Source organism: Lupinus angustifolius, chromosome LG15 (assembly GCF_001865875.1).
Source record: "Lupinus angustifolius cultivar Tanjil chromosome LG15, LupAngTanjil_v1.0, whole genome shotgun sequence".
Classification (NCBI taxonomy): Eukaryota; Viridiplantae; Streptophyta; class Magnoliopsida; order Fabales; family Fabaceae; genus Lupinus; species Lupinus angustifolius.
The window spans coordinates 19,393,481-19,414,016 of NC_032023.1; the positions used below are offsets into that span (position 1 = coordinate 19,393,481).

Here is a 20,536-nt window from a genome sequence, read left to right on the forward strand (position 1 = left end):
CTCAACTTCAAACATCATATGGTGATTTTACCAGTATCGATTTGGCATCTTGATCTAGGGGAACTATGTAAAAAGACAAGGAGATGGAGACTCAACAACTATGCCGGGTTAATCCCACTGGGATCTATCTGGCTGCTTTATTTACATCAGTTATTTTCTCTTCTCAGGAGAGGTTATAATTCTGTTGTGCTCGATATTATATTGGCTGCAAGGCTACTCTGTCACTTTCATGGCCAAAAGTTAATAAATGGTTGAACGATCCATCGAGGAAGCGTTTTCGTCCTCCTTGTTTAGGAAAGAATCAGCACATAGTAAATAGTTGGTGCACCTGGGAAAAGATCATAGCCTAATCTTTAGGAGCAAGTAATCAGCACATAGAAAAGGCTCACTGATTAGTCTCTTCTTACTTTAGAAAAAACAGATTAATAAGTAAAGGCCTATATGGTTTGGTAGCTTCTGTTCTTCAAGGAAAACATACCTCTTCCATTTGACAAACATGTATTCAATTTGCAGATTGTAATAGGATTCATACATGTTAGTGTAATGCCACCAATTGAACTTGTGTGAAATTAAATTCTTCAATAAATCTTGGGATTTAATAGGTATACACTGATGGTGTAACTGTTTTTTACAGTGTCAGCAAATCATCAGCATTCATATGTTAGCTATTGTTGACTTTCAAAGAAAAGCATTACAAATCAATGAGACAACATTGGATACATTGATATTTAGCTAGTAACTCAAAATAATGGTAACTTGGATCATGGACAACCCACCTAACGTGTGCAAGCAACTAGAGAGTGATCCTTACAAGTCAAGGTGGGAACCGATTCTCTTTTATGTTCTCCAAAAACATTTCTCTTTAATTTCTTCAAACAAAATACACCCTTTATTCCCTCTTTCATTTCTCTCCATATATACATCATTATCAACTTAACTATGACTTTTATTTCCTTGTCTTTTTACGCTTACTCAATAAAGAGATCCCTCATTTTTTTCAGCCATTTCATAAAGTATCCTACATTTTACTATAATTTTAATTTTATTTCACTCACTTTGATTACCCTCTATGAACTTATGATTATATGATAGCATAGGAGGGAATAAGTATAAAGTGTAAAAAATAAAATGCCTCAATTGCTACATGGGACTCTTAAGGTGACTATATTTGAAGTTGATAGGTTACAAAGTGGATGTAATTTGGATTTCTGCACGAAGGTATCTCCACTTAAACTCTATATTGTATTAATCATTGGAAGAAGGGAAAATATATTTAATTGCTATACATTATCTATAGAATTAGGAGGAAAAGTTAGTAACAAATTATTAAGGGGTTAAATTATTGAGAGGGGTCTTCTCAATATATATCATTATCAATAAATAATTTTTTATTTTAAAAAATATATTGATGTAGAAGTCTTAATATGTTGTATGTATAATTGTAATGTTTTTTCTCAAGCCTTCTTTGTATATGTTTTTTCTCAAGCCTTCTTTAGCCCTTTCTTATGATGTCTTTGCCTTTTGTTTTCTTATTAACCTTTTTTTTTGGATAAAGGGCACAACAAAGAAGGGAAAGAGATTTCTAGCCCAAGTCAAGGGTTGTCTTCTATGCAGGCCTGAGGTATCTTAACCAATTTACCTTTCTAATTTTTACTTATGCTATTCACTAATCAAATCAAAATTTAGTTCATCAATTTACCATGAAAAAAATGATGTAAAAAATGTAGACAAAGTTAACAAGTTATTCAAAATTGGCGACTATACAAAATTGAGTGACTCAATAACTAATACGAATTTTTGATAGGTAAAAAATGAATTTCTTATAGCCCTTTATAGTTTGTTACCTTAGTGTTCCTTATGTGACATGCTTCATTTCCTATACATAAATGTGAAACTATTTTTTCTAACAATTAGCATGTAAATATTTCATGAAGATTGTTGGGACAAGACTCTATGCAACAGTTGATTTAGACAAAGCAAGAGTTGGAAGAACCAGAATGATAGGAAATCAACCCAACAATCCTAATTGGAACGAGACATTTGAAATATATTGTGCTCATCAAGTCTCAAACATTGTATTCACTGTTAAAGATAATAATCCAATAGGGGCAACTCTAATAGGAAGAGCTTATGTTCCTGCTGAACTAGTTCTTAAGGGCCCTATAGTTGAAAGATGGTTTGAGATATTAGATGAAGAAGATCATCGTCCTATACCAGGTGGTTCTAAAATTCGTGTCACCTTGCAATTCTTAAGTGTTACTAAATGGTTTGAGGGAATAAGAATGTCTTTTGATGGTGTTCCTAGAACATTTTTCAATCAAAGACAAGGTTGTAGTGTTACATTATACCAAGATGCTCATGTTGCTCATGACACTTATCTCCCTTTGATTTCACTATCTGGTGCAAAATATTATGAGCATAGAAGATGTTGGGAGGACATTTTCAATGCCATTATGGGAGCAAAACATTTTATTTACATAACTGGTTGGTCTGTTTACACTGAAATAACCTTAGTTAGAGACCCAGGGAAGGAAACAATCACCATTGGGGATCTTCTTAAGATGAAGGCCAATGAAGGTGTAAGTGTTCTTATGCTTGTTTGGGATGATAGGACTTCTGTCCCAGATTTTAAGAAAGATGGCTTGATGGCAACACATGATCAAGAAACTGAAGCTTACTTTAGAAACACAAATGTGCATTGTGTTCTGTGTCCGCGAAATCCCGATAATGGAAGAAGCATAGTTCAAGGTTTTCAGACTTCAACAATGTTCACTCATCACCAAAAGAGTATAGTTGTTGATAGCCATGTTGTAATTGAAGGATCTCAGAAGAGAGGGGTGGTGAGTTTCATAGGTGGAATTGATTTATGTGATGGGAGATATGATACTCTGGATCATCCTATTTTCTCAACTTTGAATACAATCCATCATGATGATTTTCATCAGCCAAATTTCCCTAGTGCTTCTATAAAAAAAGGTGGTCCAAGAGAGCCATGGCATGACATTCATTGCAAGCTAGAAGGACCAATAGCATGGGATGTATTATACAATTTTGAGCAAAGATGGGAGAAGCAAGTTGGGAAGAAATTCCTATTCTCAATTGAAAACCATGATGCAATTATGGTCCACCCCTTTGATGTAATGAAATCAGAAGAAGATAGTGAAACATGGAGTGTTCAGTTGTTTAGGTCCATAGATGGTGGTGCTGCAAATGGCTTCCCCCGCGCCCCGAATGATGTTGCTGAATTAGGCCTTGTTAGTGGAAAAGATAACATCATTGATAGAAGTATTCAAGATGCTTATATAAATGCTATTAGGACAGCAAATAGGTTCATCTACATTGAGAATCAATATTTTCTAGGGAGTTCATATGGTTGGAAAGCATCTGATATAAAAGTTGAGGACATTGGTGCTTTGCATCTTATACCAAAAGAGGTGTCATTGAAGATAGTTAGTAAGATAGAAGCAGGACAGAGATTTGTTGCATACATTGTGATTCCAATGTGGCCAGAAGGTGTACCTGAAAGTGCTTCAGTTCAAGCAATATTAGATTGGCAAAGGAGGACCATGGAGATGATGTATTCTGACATTGCTGAGGCCATACAGAATAAGGGAATTGCAGCACATCCTAGAGATTATTTGACATTTTTTTGTCTTGGTAAGAGAGAGCCTAAGATAGAAGGAGAATATACTCCTCCAGAGGCACCAGAACCAGACAGTGACTATAGGAGAGCACAAAATGCTAGGAGGTTCATGATCTATGTTCATTCCAAGATGATGATAGGTAAGAGATCAATGAATCCTTTAACTTTTTTTTTGTATAACCATGTATCCCCTCATCTTATGCATAAGGAATTAATCCCTTTGGGGTGCGTGACTATTGTTAGGAGTCTCACACCGAGTAGAATAACAAACTCAACCCAAAAGACTAGTTTATTAATTGGGAGAGGCTCATGGCTTAAGTACCACATTGAGTTTGATATTCTACTCAATTTGAGACTCCTAACAACTGTCTCTCCAATAAGTGTTGTTTTCAAGAATCGAACCATTGACCTTTTGGTCTACTTGGTGATCGATCTAGTAAGACCTTATACCACTAAACCAACGTCTTAACTTATATGTTATAGACTTCTAAATTGATATATTCATTAACTATTGGTTCCTACAGTATTATCAATATATGCTGCTCAACATTTGGATCATTAGTTATCCATAGCCATCTCCCAAAAAAATGCTTCATTATAAACATTCCTTACAGTTTGTTCAAAAACATATTAATGAAACCATAACAATGGTTTGCTTTGGTGCCTACAGTGGATGATGAATACATAATTATTGGTTCTGCCAACATAAACCAAAGATCAATGGATGGTGGAAGGGACACAGAGATTGCAATGGGTGCATTCCAACCACATCATCTAACATCACATGGCCCACAAAGAGCAAGAGGTGAAATATATGGGTTCAGGAGAGCATTATGGTATGAGCATATAGGGGATCCTGATGATGAAATATTCAAAGACCCAGAAAGTAAAGAATGTGTGAGTTTTGTGAATAGTCTTGCTGAAAGGAATTGGGAGTTATACTCAAAGGATTCATTTGATGAAAATGCAAAAATTCACCACCTTTTGAGATACCCTATACAAGTGGCCAATGATGGAACTATAACAACACTGCCAGGGTTTGAATTTTTTCCTGATACTAAGGCTCCTATTCTTGGCACAAAATCTGATTACCTTCCTCCAATACTTACCACCTAGCTACCATGTTGTTTACTTGTCACATTCATGTATAATTCAACATACTATTATGTTAAAAATCATTTCACTGATCTATGGCTTAAAAATGATTAATTACCAATATCAGTACCATACAATCATTCCTCCTAATAAATTATGGTTTAGCAACAAACCAACACTACAAATAAATTATGGTTCTTATTAAACTATCAATCATCTAGCTATGCAATGAATGTTGAATTATTAATAATTTTCTCATGGACAAGAATTAGTTATTTAAAACAGATTGGTTAATTGATACATCATTTCCTATTCTGACTCACTGAGTGCTATAGTTCCTATCCTCTAATCACACATCAGTTATACTTATATATCATGGTTCATGTACCCAACATTTTTACCCATATTCTGCATTGAATTAACCACTTTTTAAATATATGATAGTGACTCTAATAATATTTTTTCCCTTGAAGTTTGGACCATCTTGTATACCTTAACATTCAAGTAGATGTAACAATGTAGAGTGAACAATCGTGTTAAATCGTCTTCATGTGATGAAAACGACATACAGATATTAATTTTGATGTTCATTTTAACCCGCAATCTACCATTCATATAGCATATAGATATATAGGCACATCAACTTGTCCATTTTGAATGGCCAAGAGCGATAGCCCTAATCTTTAAAACTCTCAGTATTACTATTGCAGATTAATCAGGATATAATCTCAAAGGGATATATATTATTGGGGTAAAGGCATAATAAATAGACAATATTTGAAACTAATAATCATCATGTTTTGAATGAAGATAACATGTCTCAAATAACATAGTGCCACAAGAACTTTTGCAATGTGTATTGTTTTAATGGCTTAGACTTATTAAATAGGATTTAATATGTATATATTTACAGTGTAAATGTTTTTTACACTGTCAGTTAATCATCTACCTTGATGTATTAATCATCATTGATTTTCAAACAAAAGTAATACAAATCAACGGTGGATAATGTGATGATAGTGTAAAAAACTTTACACTGTGCGTAGATTTTAAACTCTATTAAATATAAGTTAAAATTTTAAATGATATAATACCATGTTATTGGACTAAACAGGGAACTATGGTATATGGATAACTGCTCTTTATTCAAAATATCAGTACTAGTGTTTGAAACCATATACCAATGAGGCAGATGCATGCACATAGACGAACATAGATTTAATCAATAATATATGTACAATCTTCACGTGTCACTTTCTGCTAAATTTAATTTTTATTATTTTTAATTGGTTTACCTATATATATTAAAATTTGCTTAAATGATTTTCAAATTCAATATTTTAATTTCTTATTTATCATTTGATTTAGGTGGTTGGATATATATGTTACAAATAAAATTTTGATTTATTGTTTTAACAATAAAAGAATAGTGAGATATCTTATTCTATCTCTTAACCTCATTCTTTGTCAGATGTCTCAAATTAATGACAAAACTCTATTTATTTAAAAAGAATAATTATAAAAATAAAAATTAATATTTTAATATTATTTTATGAAGTTTAATTGGTTTGTGACAGAAGGAGATAAAAATTATGGGCTGTGTGATCCATATCCCATTATTCAAGACACTAACCAATATGTACAATGGAGAAAATTGTTCTAGAGCTACCAAGTAAATATTTAATTTACAATACAATGGATAAATGAATAAAAAAGTAAATGGATAAAATTAATTTCTAATATCGTGGTTAAGAGAATTAGATCCTTTCACTTAAATTAACTCACACGCCATTGGTTGAGTAATACTTTTTATCAGCCTTATATGTGTAATATAAATGAATCATTATTTGGCAAATTATTACTTGCAATTTAAGTTCAATAGAAGATGGAACATGCTGTGAACAGATAATCATGTTCTTAATCTTGTCCTTTGAATAGAATTGGAAAGTTCTGGTTATTATATAATATAAAATAAGATGGTGGTGATGAGAAGGATGGTTCATACAAAAATGCAGCAATAATATAATAATTATCATGCATGACCACAATAGAGTCTTTCAAGTTGCCAACATGGGGAATTCTTAACCTAAAAAGGTGAACAATAAATAATTAAGATTTGAATATATGAGTCAGGGAGAATAAAAAACAGTGCAAAGAAGCAGGTCATCACATGTTAGAAATAGTCAAATGAACATAATACACATTCCCAAAATTTAGATGAGTCCGCAGCAGTTTATTCAAGTTTGAAGTCTCACGTTGAATATATGGGAATAAGTGAAAGAATTTATAAAAAAGAAATGTACATGAAACTAATATTTTAAGGTTTTGGTTCAAAACGTGGTGTCTCACTAGTGACTCTTCGGCTCCCCAATCGCACTCTAGTCCATAATCAACATCATAAAAAGATATTGAATCTAGGGTCTAAGGTTATAATTTCAAGAGCAGCTATACATTAATCCAAGTGGACGACAAGCTTCAAGGAAAAGAGAAAGGGGATCTCTATCTTTCACTGTTTATACTTTATATTATGTTATTGTTATTAATCCAGGTACAATGCATGTTTTAGGGGTGAAAGAAAAAGCATTAATGATAATTAAAGAAATTCCTTAGTCACTTAGTCACGGTCAAATTGATCATTTGGATGGTGAAGGAATACTAATATAAAAATATATCTTTAACTCAAAGCAATGAACCTGGGATTGAAAGAATACGTGTGAATTAATCTGATTTATGAAGAACAATCAATAAATACATAACACCCCCTTTCTAAAGAAAAGCCCATACCCCATGTTCCTTATATGAAGCTACACTTAAATATCAAGGGGGAGTTATATAAATTCAATATGTATCAAACAGTGTATATATTAAATAAAATATATACGTCCTCCTTCATCCACGAAAATGATAAAAGTATATATTGTATACATGTTCATGTGTTTAAATCTGAATTTAAGGAAAATGACGAAAGAAGGGTTAGAAAAATAAATTATGGAGGAGGTTCAGAATTATATATATCAAGTTATCAACCATTCATATAAAAGAGATGTATACATTATTTAAATGAAAATATTTTTAAAATGGTTTATCAAAACATAAGAGTTACTCTTGCTCATTTAATAGAATAAATATGTTTTTATGTCACACATTCCATCAAATGAAAGTAACATAATTTAAGTAAAGTTTATGAGTATATACATAATTGTTACGAAAACTTATGAGTAAATATTAAATATTTTATTTTTATTTTTATAATCGATCAAATTAGAAATAAGAAAATTATTAAGTATCGTCTTCCATGAAATAGTTTGAATTCAAATGAGATCAATGTGAGTTTACAAGTCAATCTTTTTTTAAAAAAGAACATGTATTTCTTATAAAGAAATATTATGATCCTCAATTATAGACAACATACAAACAAATCAATTATTTTCATCTCATTAGATAATGAACTAAAGCTAAGAATAGTTTACAATTGAAAAACTAAAGAATCATCATATCCCACTATATACATGAATTTGGATACAAGATGATATACATGTAATTTCATTCTCCATGCTCTTTTTTTCTAGAAAATTTGACACTAATGATATTCACTATATAATGATGATATTGATCATCTTTAAGTGATTCTTCTCACCATTAAAGTTGTTTTCCTAACAAATTCACCCCTCCACTTAATGGATATCCCACTTAAGTCATGCAAAGTTATGATTTAGACTCATGCTAACATATTGTGTTACTTCCACCTTTGGAGTTGCATATGATTAGATAGTCATAAAGTGTGAAAATATCTAAAATTTTACAGTATGTGGATAATTGTGAAGTTAGTTTTTTTTATTTATAGAAATTACAAAAATAAAATAAAAACATAATTGAGTTACTTAAACTCGTTTACTAAATTCAGACAAAATGTAAGTACAATAAAAATAAATATAATATCTATACTTCTATACTATTAATAAAGGAAAAACACAAAATAACCACTCATCATGGTGTAATTTGTGTTTTCCTATTTTGCCCTCAATATCTTTTTATTTTTACCAAAAAACCATATAATATTATTTTCTTATTTTATTTTTATTATCTTTTTATTTTAAAAGTGTATTTAAAAATTGAATATTAGACCAATTGGATAAATTCAACCATAAATTTAGCAAAAAAAATAATATTTGAATTTATAAAATACAAACTAGTTACTACATGGTCAAGTGAATAAATTGTAGTCATTAGTATTGAAGGTAATTAATAATAGACATAGTATAATCAATTTAAGTTTTTATTTTTATAATTAGGGCAGTCATTGCTACCTGGAATAGATTTGGAGTGGTATTTCTTCAGCCTACGTGATAGGAAGTACCCAAATGGATCGAGAACAAATCGTGCTACAAAATCTGGATATTGGAAGGCTACAGACACGACAGTGCATGTCAACACGCTAATACATATATATAATTAAGTATTAAATTTCTAAAATATGAGATACATAAAACCCAAAAGATAATATTAAATCATCAATCTTTTAAAGAATAACTGTCTATTGAAAATTAATGAATTTGTTATTTGAGAAATAATAATGAACTAAGCTTCCAAAAGTATATTTACCATAATAACTATTAGCCTAAGCTTTTAGAGTCAAGGTTAACGTAACCAAAAATAATAATATAAAATAAAGTGAGATCCATTTACTTCAAGAAAACTTACTCCACATCCTAGCCATTAATTTTATGTACAACTTAAAACTGTTGAATTTACCTAGAATTGGTGGCTAAGGTGAAAAATAAATTTAAAAAAGTTACCCTTATTCATAGATTAAGTAAAAAATGCAACAAAAAAAATAGAAAGAAAAGAAAACCATTAAATATGGTAAGTGGTATCTGGTTTTGATTTGGTGGGAGAATAAAACAAAGAAACCCCACATTCTATGGTCAGATACATTGCATTTGTGATTCCATTCAGTGTATTTGTCATTTACCCGAATCTGTTTCCACTTACAATAACACCTTCTTTTTCCCTTTCACTAACACCAACCATTTCATTTTTTCTCTCTTCATCTTTCTCTTTTTTCCCTATCTCACAGGGTTCCATAATCTCCTTCTACTCCTTCCTCTATCTCATGCATTTCTTCTCCCTAAATTCATACACCGATAGTAAAGTCACAATCTTTATATTCTTCTCTGTTTTTTTCGCTCTCTTTGGAGGGTTTTTCAGTGGAAAACAGCACAGATTTAACCTGCCTCAGTGTTTTCAGCTCTGCCCATGTCTAAAGTTATCAGCTTTACTGGTAAATTTCTTCATTATTCATGTCTTTTGTTCTGATTTATGAACCTAGTTGTTTCATTTATGAAATTGGTTTCAATAGATATGATTATGTGAAATTGAAGTTTTGATTTTCATATGTGGTTTTCTGGAGTTATATGTTGACTTTCTGGGTTGGTTTGGTGAGGATTATTTTGTGTGTATTGCATGATAGTATGTTTGTTTGGGTGGATCTTATGAGATATGAACAGATTCAGAGTCTAATTTTTTTATTAGACAGTGAAATTTATTTCGGGTGGGTTTGTTTTAAGAACTTGTTTTAGGTCCTTATTTTTTTTGTACTCACCATTGGTCTTTAGTGAAAATTGGACCTTGTTTGAAGAAGGTTCTACTTTGAGTAATTTATTTTGTATGCATCTGAGATCAGTAATTCCCTTCAAAGTTGATGTGAGCCTGTTGTTTATTTCAGAGGATGCATAAGATTTTTCATAAACATATAAGGTTTCTATTTTTATTTCAAAGTTTTCATACATAGAGTAGACTTAATGTGGTTCTATTTACTGGTGAATTTTTACATGTTTTAATAATTTTATATACACATTTTTTTCTAATCCTGCATATGTTTGGGTTTTCAGGTGAGGATTTTTACCCTGGGGGATCACTATATCCTAACCCCAAGGAAGCGAATCTGTTCTTGTCTCTTGGCCATCAAGCTGGGTTTTACTACCCTCTCCCGAAGAGGTCCCGTGTCAGTGTTCCATTTGATTTCAGTGGAGAATGGTTTGTGCAGAAGCCAAAGACAACTATTGAATCTTTGCCAGATGAGTGTCTCTTCGAGATCCTGAGACGGTTGCCAGTTGGCCAAGATAGGAGTCAATGCGCTTCAGTGTCGAAGCGCTGGCTTATGCTTCTGAGCAATATATCTAAGAATGAAATTTGCATCAACGAAAAGGAGGGTGGTGATGAGGGATATGGCGATGAAGGATACCTATCACGAACCTTGGAAGGGAAGAAGGCGACCGATGTTAGACTCGCTGCCATTGCTGTTAGTACTGCATCTATTGGAGGATTGGGAAAGCTTTCGATTCGTGGAAACAACAAATCAGAATGTGGGGTGACTGATCTTGGTCTAAAAGCAATTGGTTGTGGATGCCCTTCTTTGAAGTCCCTTTCTCTTTGGAATGTTGCTAGTGTTGGTGATGAAGGTCTGGTTGGGATCGCTGCTGGGTGTCAGCAGTTACAGAGGCTAGACCTCATCAACTGCCCAACAATTTCTGACAAGTCTTTAGTTGCAGTTGCGATGAAGTGCCCGAATCTGTCCGAGTTATCAATAGAGTCATGTCCTAACGTTGGTAATGAAGGTCTACAAGCTATCGGGAAGTTGTGTCCCAAACTAAGGTCTGTGTCAATCAAGGATTGCTCTGGAGTTGGTGATCAGGGAATTGCTGGCCTATTAACTTCAACATCTCATGTTTTGACGAAGGTGGAACTTGAGTCACTGACAGTTTCTGATCTCTCTCTAGCAGTTATTGGGCATTATGGCATTTCAGTTAATAATCTTGTCCTTAATTGCCTCCCAAATGTCACTGAGAAGGGATTCTGGACTATGAGCAACGGTCGTGCTCTGCAGAAACTAAAGTCACTCACAATTGGATCTTGCCGAGGAGTAACAGATGTTGGGCTTGAAGCTATTGGAAAGGGTTGTCCAAATATTAAATACTTCCAGCTTCGCAAGTGTCCATTTCTCTCAGACAATGGGTTGGTATCATTTGCCAAGGCTGCTCCATCACTTGAGAACTTGCAATTGGAAGAGTGCCACAGGGTTACCCAATTTGGGTTTTTTGCTCTCCTTTTTACCTGTGGTGCAAAATTGAAGGTTCTTACCCTGGTGAGCTGCTATGGGATCAAAGATATAAACGTGAAATTGCCTGAAGTGTTTCCTTGTGTATCACTCTGTTCATTGTCAATCCGTTACTGCCCTGGATTTGGTAATTCTACCCTTGCTCTGTTGGGAAAGCTGTGTCCTCAACTTCAGAATGTTGAATTGAATGGACTTGAGGGAATAACAGATGCAGGGATTCTTCCACTGCTTGAGAGCTCTAAGGCTGGCCTGATTAAAGTTAATCTCCATGGTTGCGTAAATCTTACCGACAAGGTAGTTTCCTCCATTGCCAATTTGCATTGGTCGTCTCTTGATGTGCTAAATCTTGATGGTTGCAAGAAAATTGGTGATGCTAGCTTGAAGGCAATTGCCTCCAACTGTCAAGTGCTCTCCGATCTCGATGTTTCAAGGTGTGCAATCACTGACACTGGGATTGCAGCCCTAGCACAGGGCAACCTACATAGTCTAAAGATACTTTCTCTGGCACGTTGTGCATCGGTTTCAAACAAGAGCGTGCCTGCTTTGAAAAAATTGGGCCGTACCCTTGTTGGATTAAACATCCTTGCTTGCGATAGACTCAACAGCAGTACAGTTATCAAGCTTCTGGAACATCTCTGGACCTGTAATATCCTCTCCTAAGAAGGAATGTTTTTTTAGACATCAGTGTTGCCCAGTAGTGTTTTTGGATCCACTGTGTGTGTCTTGGTCATCATCCATCCAGTTCCCGGTTCGCTTTTTTCCAGAGCATACAGTCATTTCTTTTTTACAGGTTTTCCTATCATTGGAAATCTGTTGTTTTTTTGGCATCCAATTGTTGGATTCCATTTTTTAAATGGCTGTCTCTCTGAGAAACTTAGTTACCGGATTCCGGAAGTTTAGGTCTCTTCTCTTTCTGGTTTTGGCACCTGATGTTTTCACATTGGTTTTGCCACCATCTTTGTCCCGGTCCTTTTTTCTTTACTTAAGTTTGTCCAATGGTGTTTACCAAATGTATCGCGTATCTGAACTATGTTCTATGCGTGATTTGTTAGGGTCTCAATTTTAGTTCAAGGGGTATGTTGAAACATTCACGGTTCCAGTTTCATGGTTTGTATTGGCAGTTCAGATTTATGATGCCTTGTCTTTCAAGGGCCTTGGTCATGGCAGCATGTTAATACAATGCTGCTATGAAACAACCTTTACTCTTTGAAAAGGGTTGTTTTTTTTAATACCAAGTCCTTGTTTTTAAGGTTTCATCTTTTTGTTCTTGTCAATTTAAGTTCTATGTTGTGTAAGTGATACTGATATATGCCTATTGTACTTGATGTTATTTTATGAAAAATAATGAATAATGCTTATTCTCATTCCAAACTCCACTTCTCTTTAAATCTTTAGTTCTTAATTATACTCTATCTAAGGTGTTTCAACGATGAAAAACAAAGAATTCTGCTGTACCTGAAAAAAAAATGAAATTCTTGTACTAAAGAAAATGAAAAAACAAAACAACCATATATTTCTGCCCTCAGGCACATGTAAATCACATGCATTGTCATGTAAAGCAATTAATGATTATTGATGCATCATTTCAAAAGTCTCCACAAGGTTAATCAAGGGAAGTTTCCTTCAAGTTTTGTGGCGTATATCATGGGGCATGTGGTCCCTTATGATCTGAGACACATTACTAACATGTTCATTCTACAAAACAATCCCACCACTTGGGTCCACTAGGTAAAATGCAAGTTATGTTTGGCCATGATTATTCAGATCAAATAATTTGATATCTAAGCAATGAGTAACCCTATTGCAATTACTATTTTGGGAGAGATCTTATATATTTCATACCATAATTTGGTGTTAATTAGAGACTTACGGCCTAGTATAGTTTTATTTACATTGTCTATTGAATCAAGATATGCATTCACCTTAAGATGAGTTAGCCAATTTTCTTGACATTAAATTTATTCAACAACATCAATATTGTGTGTTGAGCATTAGCGACATATACAAGTAGTGATTAATAATATAAAGGAAGTGAAAGCTTTTGTGTTCATCAATCCTTATCCATTGTTCATGCAATCATGGTTAAAGCTTTTATTGATATCACATAACTCCAATCTAGCGATTTAGTAGTGAATAGTGGAGGAGTTCACTGGACTCGATTAATCCAATAAACTAAATATTATGTTTAATTGATTTGTTCCAAGCATTCATATTAAGAGGGTGAGGATTCACTTAATAATGAGATTGTGTCTATCTTGTTTTGTGTTCAAGGGTGAATAATCCTCATGCTTCCCACCCATTCAATAATGAACTAATCCCTTCTGGGTTTTTCAACAAATTTTGCTCATAAGAATCGAATATTTGATCTTTGACATGGTTCAATTCTTTGGAAATAATATATGCAATTGCTTAATAAGAGGCTCACTTCCCAACTAAACAATAATTTTAAAAAGTCTCCTTTTTCTATTGGGTATCATGTCTCATCTCCATAGTCAAGTTGTTCAAATACTTTAAGATAATTATGTTTTGTCTACTAAAAACATGACATCTTTAAATAAAAAAGTACTTATGATGTTATTACTTTAGAGTACTTGAGATTATCACCCGCTCCATACATAACCCCTACACTACCCATATGGAATGGAACCCAAATCTTTGGTGTTAAGGCTAAATTCATTGTTCCTTAAATTTCAAGAAATGCACTCAGCACATGCACAAACCGACCCATTCCCATAATAATCAACCCACATTTGTGATACATAGTATTTGGGATGGGCAGCCACGAATCTCGAAAATGATTATTTCCTTATCCAAAAAAGTGAGAGGATACCATTGATAGTACCCAAAAAAAAAAGGTCATTCTCATTTATTTATCTTTTGTCATCAAAATAGATGGGTTGTCACATACAAAACTACCAATATCTGTTGTCATTAGAAGAAGTACTCAAGAAAAAGAAGCAATTTCCACATTCAAATTCTAATTTATAGAATAACTATTTATGGGAAGGAGGCATGTCCATAGTGTAGAGTTTAGGGAAGATCATCAATTGAATAAATATTAGTGACAATAGAATTTGATGTATAACAAACCAAATATGTAACACAGCAAATGATTAAACAGAAGGGTGTCCAGAACATAGAACAGTTTGTTTCATGTGACATGCCAATTGTTTAACAAAGCAAGGCCTGAACTACATGCACTTGAACCACTTGATGGCAAACATTCTCAAAATTTTCCATGACAACCATTTACTAAACACTTGAACATACAAATGCTGCATACTAAAATAACATATCAACTGGAACAGCCTTGTAAATACTTACATACACGTGATACATCGATGCAAGGACAGAATCATCAGGACAAAACCTGCAAGCTTTGGGAGTAAACACATAAAAGAAACAATGCCGTTTGGACAAAACGACATCACAAATCATAATGCAAATCTGCAAGCCTTCACTAATCAATAATTTCAGTCATATTCTTCTATAATATTCACGTGATGAATCATCGCTCTGATAGTAGTCAACATTTGGTTCTGTTCCTGCTTATTGCTTAATGTTCTGCTGCTATGGGTTCTAGGACCGAGGTGATGTCTGGTTTGTTTTCAATGACTATATCACCATTCATATGAGATTCTGCTTCACTTGGCTTGTCGGAGGTTGTCTCATTGGACAAAGTATTGTTCTCTTCAATGGCTGCATCCATCTCAACTTTCTCTTCCTCTGTTGTGTTGGACAAGGGGGTAACTTTAGATAAGGAGGTCTTTTCATCACCGACTGCCTCAGATGAAGTCGGTGAGGTTGCTGAATTGGATGAACTGATCTTTTCAGAAGTAAGTCTAGGAGGAAGAGATTTTCTCAGTGGCTTCTTTTGATGGGCAGGAATAACTCCCTTGGTGGGTTTACTCTGAGATACTTTCTCGTCCAGACTTAAACGACCTAGTCGAACGCTGCTGCTAGTGTCCGCTTCTGGCTCTGAATATGTTGAACTCTTCCGACGACCAAGCTTGGGAGATTTTGCTCTTGTAGTTGGTATCTATATAAGTGATTCGAAAGGCTTAAGAATTTCAATTTCCAAATGAAAGACCAAACTTGCTAACTCAAAAACAATATCAAGAAGAAGATCAATGATCAGATATCATATAATTTTTTTACAAGAACTATAGGTGAAACCATATAAAAAGACTTAGACTAAAATGGTCTTCTAAAGACATGGTTTATGGGTTATGACGTGACACAATGGCATTGTTTGATCCATGTAAGACCTGACAAGAAGAGTAGATCAGGTGGATGATAGAGGTAGAGGATGGCATACAAAAACTATAGGCGAAACCATAAAAAAGGACTAAGATTCAAATGGCTTTTTAGAAGACATGGTTTATGAGTTATGACATAACACAACGGCATTGTTTGATCCATGTAGCAAATTCCACCTAGTAGGGCTAGGTTTTGTTGTTGTTAACTTGTGGGTATGAAGACATTAGACATCTATTGGCATGATTGAAGTTCAGAAACTGTTCAAGTCCAAGTAAAATCCTTTCAGATGCACCTGGAAAGCTTATTCATCTAAGGATAATCAAGTAAAGAAGCCATCTAGAACAACTGATTCAGAGCTTCAAAATATTTCCAATTAGATAGAACCTCAAAATCTCGTGGATATAGTTTGGAATTGGAAAGTTAACGAACCACCTAAATTTTAAAAACCACAAGCAACTTATAAGTGAAAAACAAAATCTAAAGGTTCCTCGTGGAGTTTGATGAAAGATGGTAACTACAAAAGTAGATTGAGTATTATAATTGACAGTCTCTAATTTTGTAAAACAAACCATCTGACTCATCAACTGAATCAACATCATAATTAATGAAAATCAATTTATGTAGTATTTTGAACTTGTATATATAATATAACATGATTATCTTCTATTTCGCTTCCCTATTAAAGTTTATCCAACATACTTGGAAGTCAGAAATCAAACTTCTACAACCAGTCACAATTACATACTCAGTCACCATAATAATTTTGCTTTCATTTCTATATCCAGCATACCTAAACTTTTTGGTCAGACGGCTAAACAATTTCTGCATTACTAAAAAGACCAACTTAGGGGAGTATGTAATTAATGACATTAAGTGTATGTGATTTTTACTTTTATATAATGAGAGTAGACAGATACTCTGAAATCACAGGGTATTTGAGAACAAGCAAGGCATCATATAGGCATTAACTGATGGAGGAAAGTGGGAACAGTGACAAGAATGCTTCAATCGGCAGAATTGTTCTTCCCAAATGTTTCAGAAGACTGTTGTGTGATGAGCCTTGGCTACATATGGCTTCACCACTAAAAAAAATATTCTTCTGAAACTAATTAGGCATATAGTACACATCCAAGGCCCACGGGCAATGACCGGCAGGAAAACTTACCTTCTTTAATTCCACCCTAGGAGGAGGAGGCTCCTGGTAGAAACTTGGCATTGGAGTAGCTTTAAATGCTAGAGTTTTCCTAAGCATTTTAATCTCGGCTTCTTGGGTCTCCTATAAATGAAGTGAAAGATCCATGTGAATATGTGATTAACAGGTAGCATCTGCAAGTTACATTTTAGCCAAGATATCAAATATTATCACCTTAGTTTTAGCTTGCAGTGTACTCTCCTCCACTTCCTTTGCATGAATCTTTTCCTCAAGCTGTGTATAAAACTGGTCACCAAAATAACAATTAATATTTTTTTAACTATAGTCTTATTCAAACGAAAACCATCACAAAGGTGGAAGCAAGTAATAATTATTTACCTGTTTTCTTCTCTCAGCTCGCTCATCACACTTGAACCTGAATCCATAGTTTGGACGTACCCCCACCATGCGAGGTTTGGCATCTTGTGCAGTAGGACTTCAAGGTGGATTAAGGAAAAACAATAATCATTCATAGTATTACGTTCAATAACAACTTCTTATATAAACATAAAGAATCTTCTTTCAGTTCCTAGTTCCTTTCACAAGGAATAAACAAAATTCGAACAGAAAAATAGGATACGTAGAAGATTCTTCTTTTCCTTTGACATTATCAGGCAGCCCTTTCTTCAATGAACTTGGTTTAGTCTTCTCCCTGTATCCAATAAACTCACTCCATCAGACATCAGTCAGATAATAAAAATGATCATTTCTTTATACAGTATTCTTTCTTCAACTAACATATGATGAAACATTCACAAATAAATGCAAAGCATTACATACATAGGTGCTTCGGAAGATGCTGCATCAGGTTTTGCAGGGTGCTGGAAGAAACAGAGATGATCAGGTATGTCAAAACTACAAATTATTACCGAGAGCCGAAAAGATAAAAGAAGAAACCAAGGAAGACAATTATCTGAATGCCAGTGTAAACACGGGGTAAAGCAATCGAAGGTAACACAGGGGTTTACCTTTGGCTGAGTCTGCTTGTCATTGAATGATTTATTTTTTATAGGCTGTCTTGGGTTAGAGCCTAAAGCCGAAGTACCATTTGGAACAGCAGGTGATGCCTCTTCACATTTTCCGTCTTTGCTCTTCTTTACCAAACTTGAAGAAGTACCCCGGGGACTGGGGGGCTTTACAGTCTTGTTCTTGACATGACCCTTCTGTGCTCTTGATTGCACTTTTTGGTCCATGATTTTGACTTCCTCTTCCTGGAATTTAGTGAATACATGAGATTCATGTGATATAAATTAATTAAGAAACCAATTCGATAAAAAACAAAGAACTATCAACCTTAGGAATGGTGCCATTGTTGCCATCCACAGTATCAATTGATCCTCCTTTGATTGCTGCCGTATATGAGTTACTGCTTACAGTGCTATCTGACTGGTCGAAATTTTCAATATTTCCATTTAGAGCTACAGTTTCTGCGATTTCATTAACACTGGGGTCTACACTATTTGAAACAACATCTTTTCCAGAATTAGATGATTCTTCATGAACACCATTTTGGTGGATTGCTTCAAGCCCGTTCGCAGGCGACAAGTTACTTGGATCCATCATTCACACCAAGCTACACGTTACATAGAAGAAATGAACTGCATCTTAGAGATAATTTAACACGAGACCACGAGGAACGAATTTTATTCCTACATAACAAGTGTTAGCATTCATTTGATGTTTATATGAAAGTTTCATCTTCTTCTCTGTTAACCAGGAATAGTGGTTTTGAAAAGTGTCTAGACAATCTCACATCATTCTTCTTTAACTGTCCAAAATCCAATGAACCAAAAGAGATTCTAATCTTGCATAGAACATAAACTTTGGTTGTCAAGTGCATGGAGACAAATTGGAAAGAGAGAAAAAAAATCTTCAATTAAAAAAACTAATTTTAAAAAAAATAAAGAAAAAAAGTAGAAAAATAAGAGTGTGAGACTCTCAGTCTCAAGCATAAAACAACAAAAAGACTTGATTAAAACTCTAATTAAATTGACTTGGTTCTGCAACAAAAGAAGTAAATCAGGGATATTGAAGCAAGCAAAAACAGTATCCTAGGATTCTCAAACACCCACTTTCAAAGTATAACACTTTGATCTCATGGTACAAAAGTAATGCCCCCAATGCAAAAGCAAACAAATCAGTAACAAATAACTAGAGTCTTACTAAAGTTGAGGGTTTATCATTGCTACAACAGATAAAAATGAGATTTTGATTGGAAAAAAGAGTATTTGGAAGAAACCCAAATGAGTGAGAGTAAAGAGTGAGATTAGATTACCAGGGTTAGTGAGAATGGCATCAAAAGAAGAATAGCATTATGGGATATAAGAGATCTGAGGAAGAGTGATTCCGAAGAACAAGATCCGAAAGATTCAAACTATATAAGTACTCACTTAACTATGTTGTTGTCGCTGGTGCTGCTTGTTTCCTCATCATTTATCTTCTTCTTATTAAAAAATTGACAGAAATTTAGATAAAATAGAATAAATAAATTGGGCAATGGTGCAACTTGCAAGGTTTTGAGAAGAGAGAAATGAGTCCATTACGGTCTCTTTCTGTGTGCCAAAATAATTAGTTTTTATTTTCATTGTACTTCTATTTCTATTCATGATCAATCTTGGAGGAGTCAACAAACACTAAGAAGTTGGTATAATAGTGTAAGATTTTATTTAATTTATTAGAATGATATTTGTTAAAATGGACAATTATTAAGTCTGAAAAAAAATAACTCTTTATAAAAAAAGGTGAAGAAAATTATAAGTTGAGAATATTATTTCTAGTATAAAAAAAATCCTTATTCTTCTCTCTCATTCTTTTATTATTATATTTTTTTTGGAGTTTTTACTTTCATCTTTCATCTTATTTATATGATTATTTCTAAATTTCTTTTTTTTTTGTGCAAATTTGTTATAAAAATATTCTTATTTATTCAAATAATTGGAATGGAAGGAAAATAATTCAGTTTCATTATTAAATGACATTTGTTATACAATACTTATGTTTTTAGTGTCTTTAGTGTGGTGAAATTAACATTGGAGGGAGTAAAAGGCAACCATTTAAAGGATTTTGTGGTATGTTATTCATATTTTATGAGTTTATTCTGTATTTTCTTGTAATTGATTGAGAAAAAATATGTACCAAATGTGAATGTTGTTAGTTGTTAGAGTATTATTCATTATTTATATTTAATTATTATTGATTTTAAAAATAATATAAATTAATGATGAATAGT

At 33.5% G+C, this 20,536-nt stretch overlaps 3 protein-coding genes across 6 annotated transcripts; 2 read left to right on the top strand and 1 right to left on the bottom strand.

Annotated features, from left to right (window-relative positions):
- Window positions 35–4,831, top strand: LOC109327993 (phospholipase D alpha 1-like). The gene is made up of 4 exons (XM_019561209.1): window positions 35–1,218; window positions 1,556–1,621; window positions 1,935–3,783; window positions 4,314–4,831. The coding sequence occupies exons 1-4, from the start codon at window positions 1,129–1,131 to the stop codon at window positions 4,757–4,759; spliced, it is 2,451 nt and encodes an 816-aa protein (XP_019416754.1). The 5' UTR covers window positions 35–1,128; the 3' UTR covers window positions 4,760–4,831.
- LOC109327995 (protein WVD2-like 5) lies at window positions 2,630–19,846 on the bottom strand. Of its 4 annotated transcripts, XR_002105376.1 has the most exons (10): window positions 19,583–19,845; window positions 18,601–18,880; window positions 18,276–18,518; window positions 18,088–18,128; window positions 17,888–17,959; window positions 17,647–17,743; window positions 17,482–17,553; window positions 17,281–17,391; window positions 15,207–15,894; window positions 2,630–2,641 (listed from the first exon to the last, which is right to left on the bottom strand). XR_002105376.1 is itself a non-coding variant. In XM_019561212.1 (9 exons), the coding sequence occupies exons 2-9, from the start codon at window positions 18,868–18,870 to the stop codon at window positions 15,412–15,414; spliced, it is 1,389 nt and encodes a 462-aa protein (XP_019416757.1). In that variant the 5' UTR covers window positions 18,871–18,880; window positions 19,698–19,846; the 3' UTR covers window positions 14,950–15,411. The 4 variants fall into 4 exon arrangements, 3 of the variants coding, with proteins under 3 accessions (XP_019416757.1, XP_019416758.1, XP_019416756.1); XM_019561212.1 differs by lacking the exon at window positions 2,630–2,641 and having other exon boundaries at window positions 14,950–15,894; window positions 19,698–19,846; XM_019561213.1 differs by lacking the exon at window positions 2,630–2,641 and having other exon boundaries at window positions 14,950–15,894; window positions 18,088–18,125; window positions 19,583–19,846.
- LOC109327994 (EIN3-binding F-box protein 1-like) lies at window positions 9,698–13,217 on the top strand. Its single transcript, XM_019561210.1, has 2 exons — window positions 9,698–10,019; window positions 10,630–13,217. Exons 1-2 carry the CDS (start codon window positions 9,995–9,997, stop codon window positions 12,513–12,515), a joined length of 1,911 nt encoding a protein of 636 aa, XP_019416755.1. The 5' UTR covers window positions 9,698–9,994; the 3' UTR covers window positions 12,516–13,217.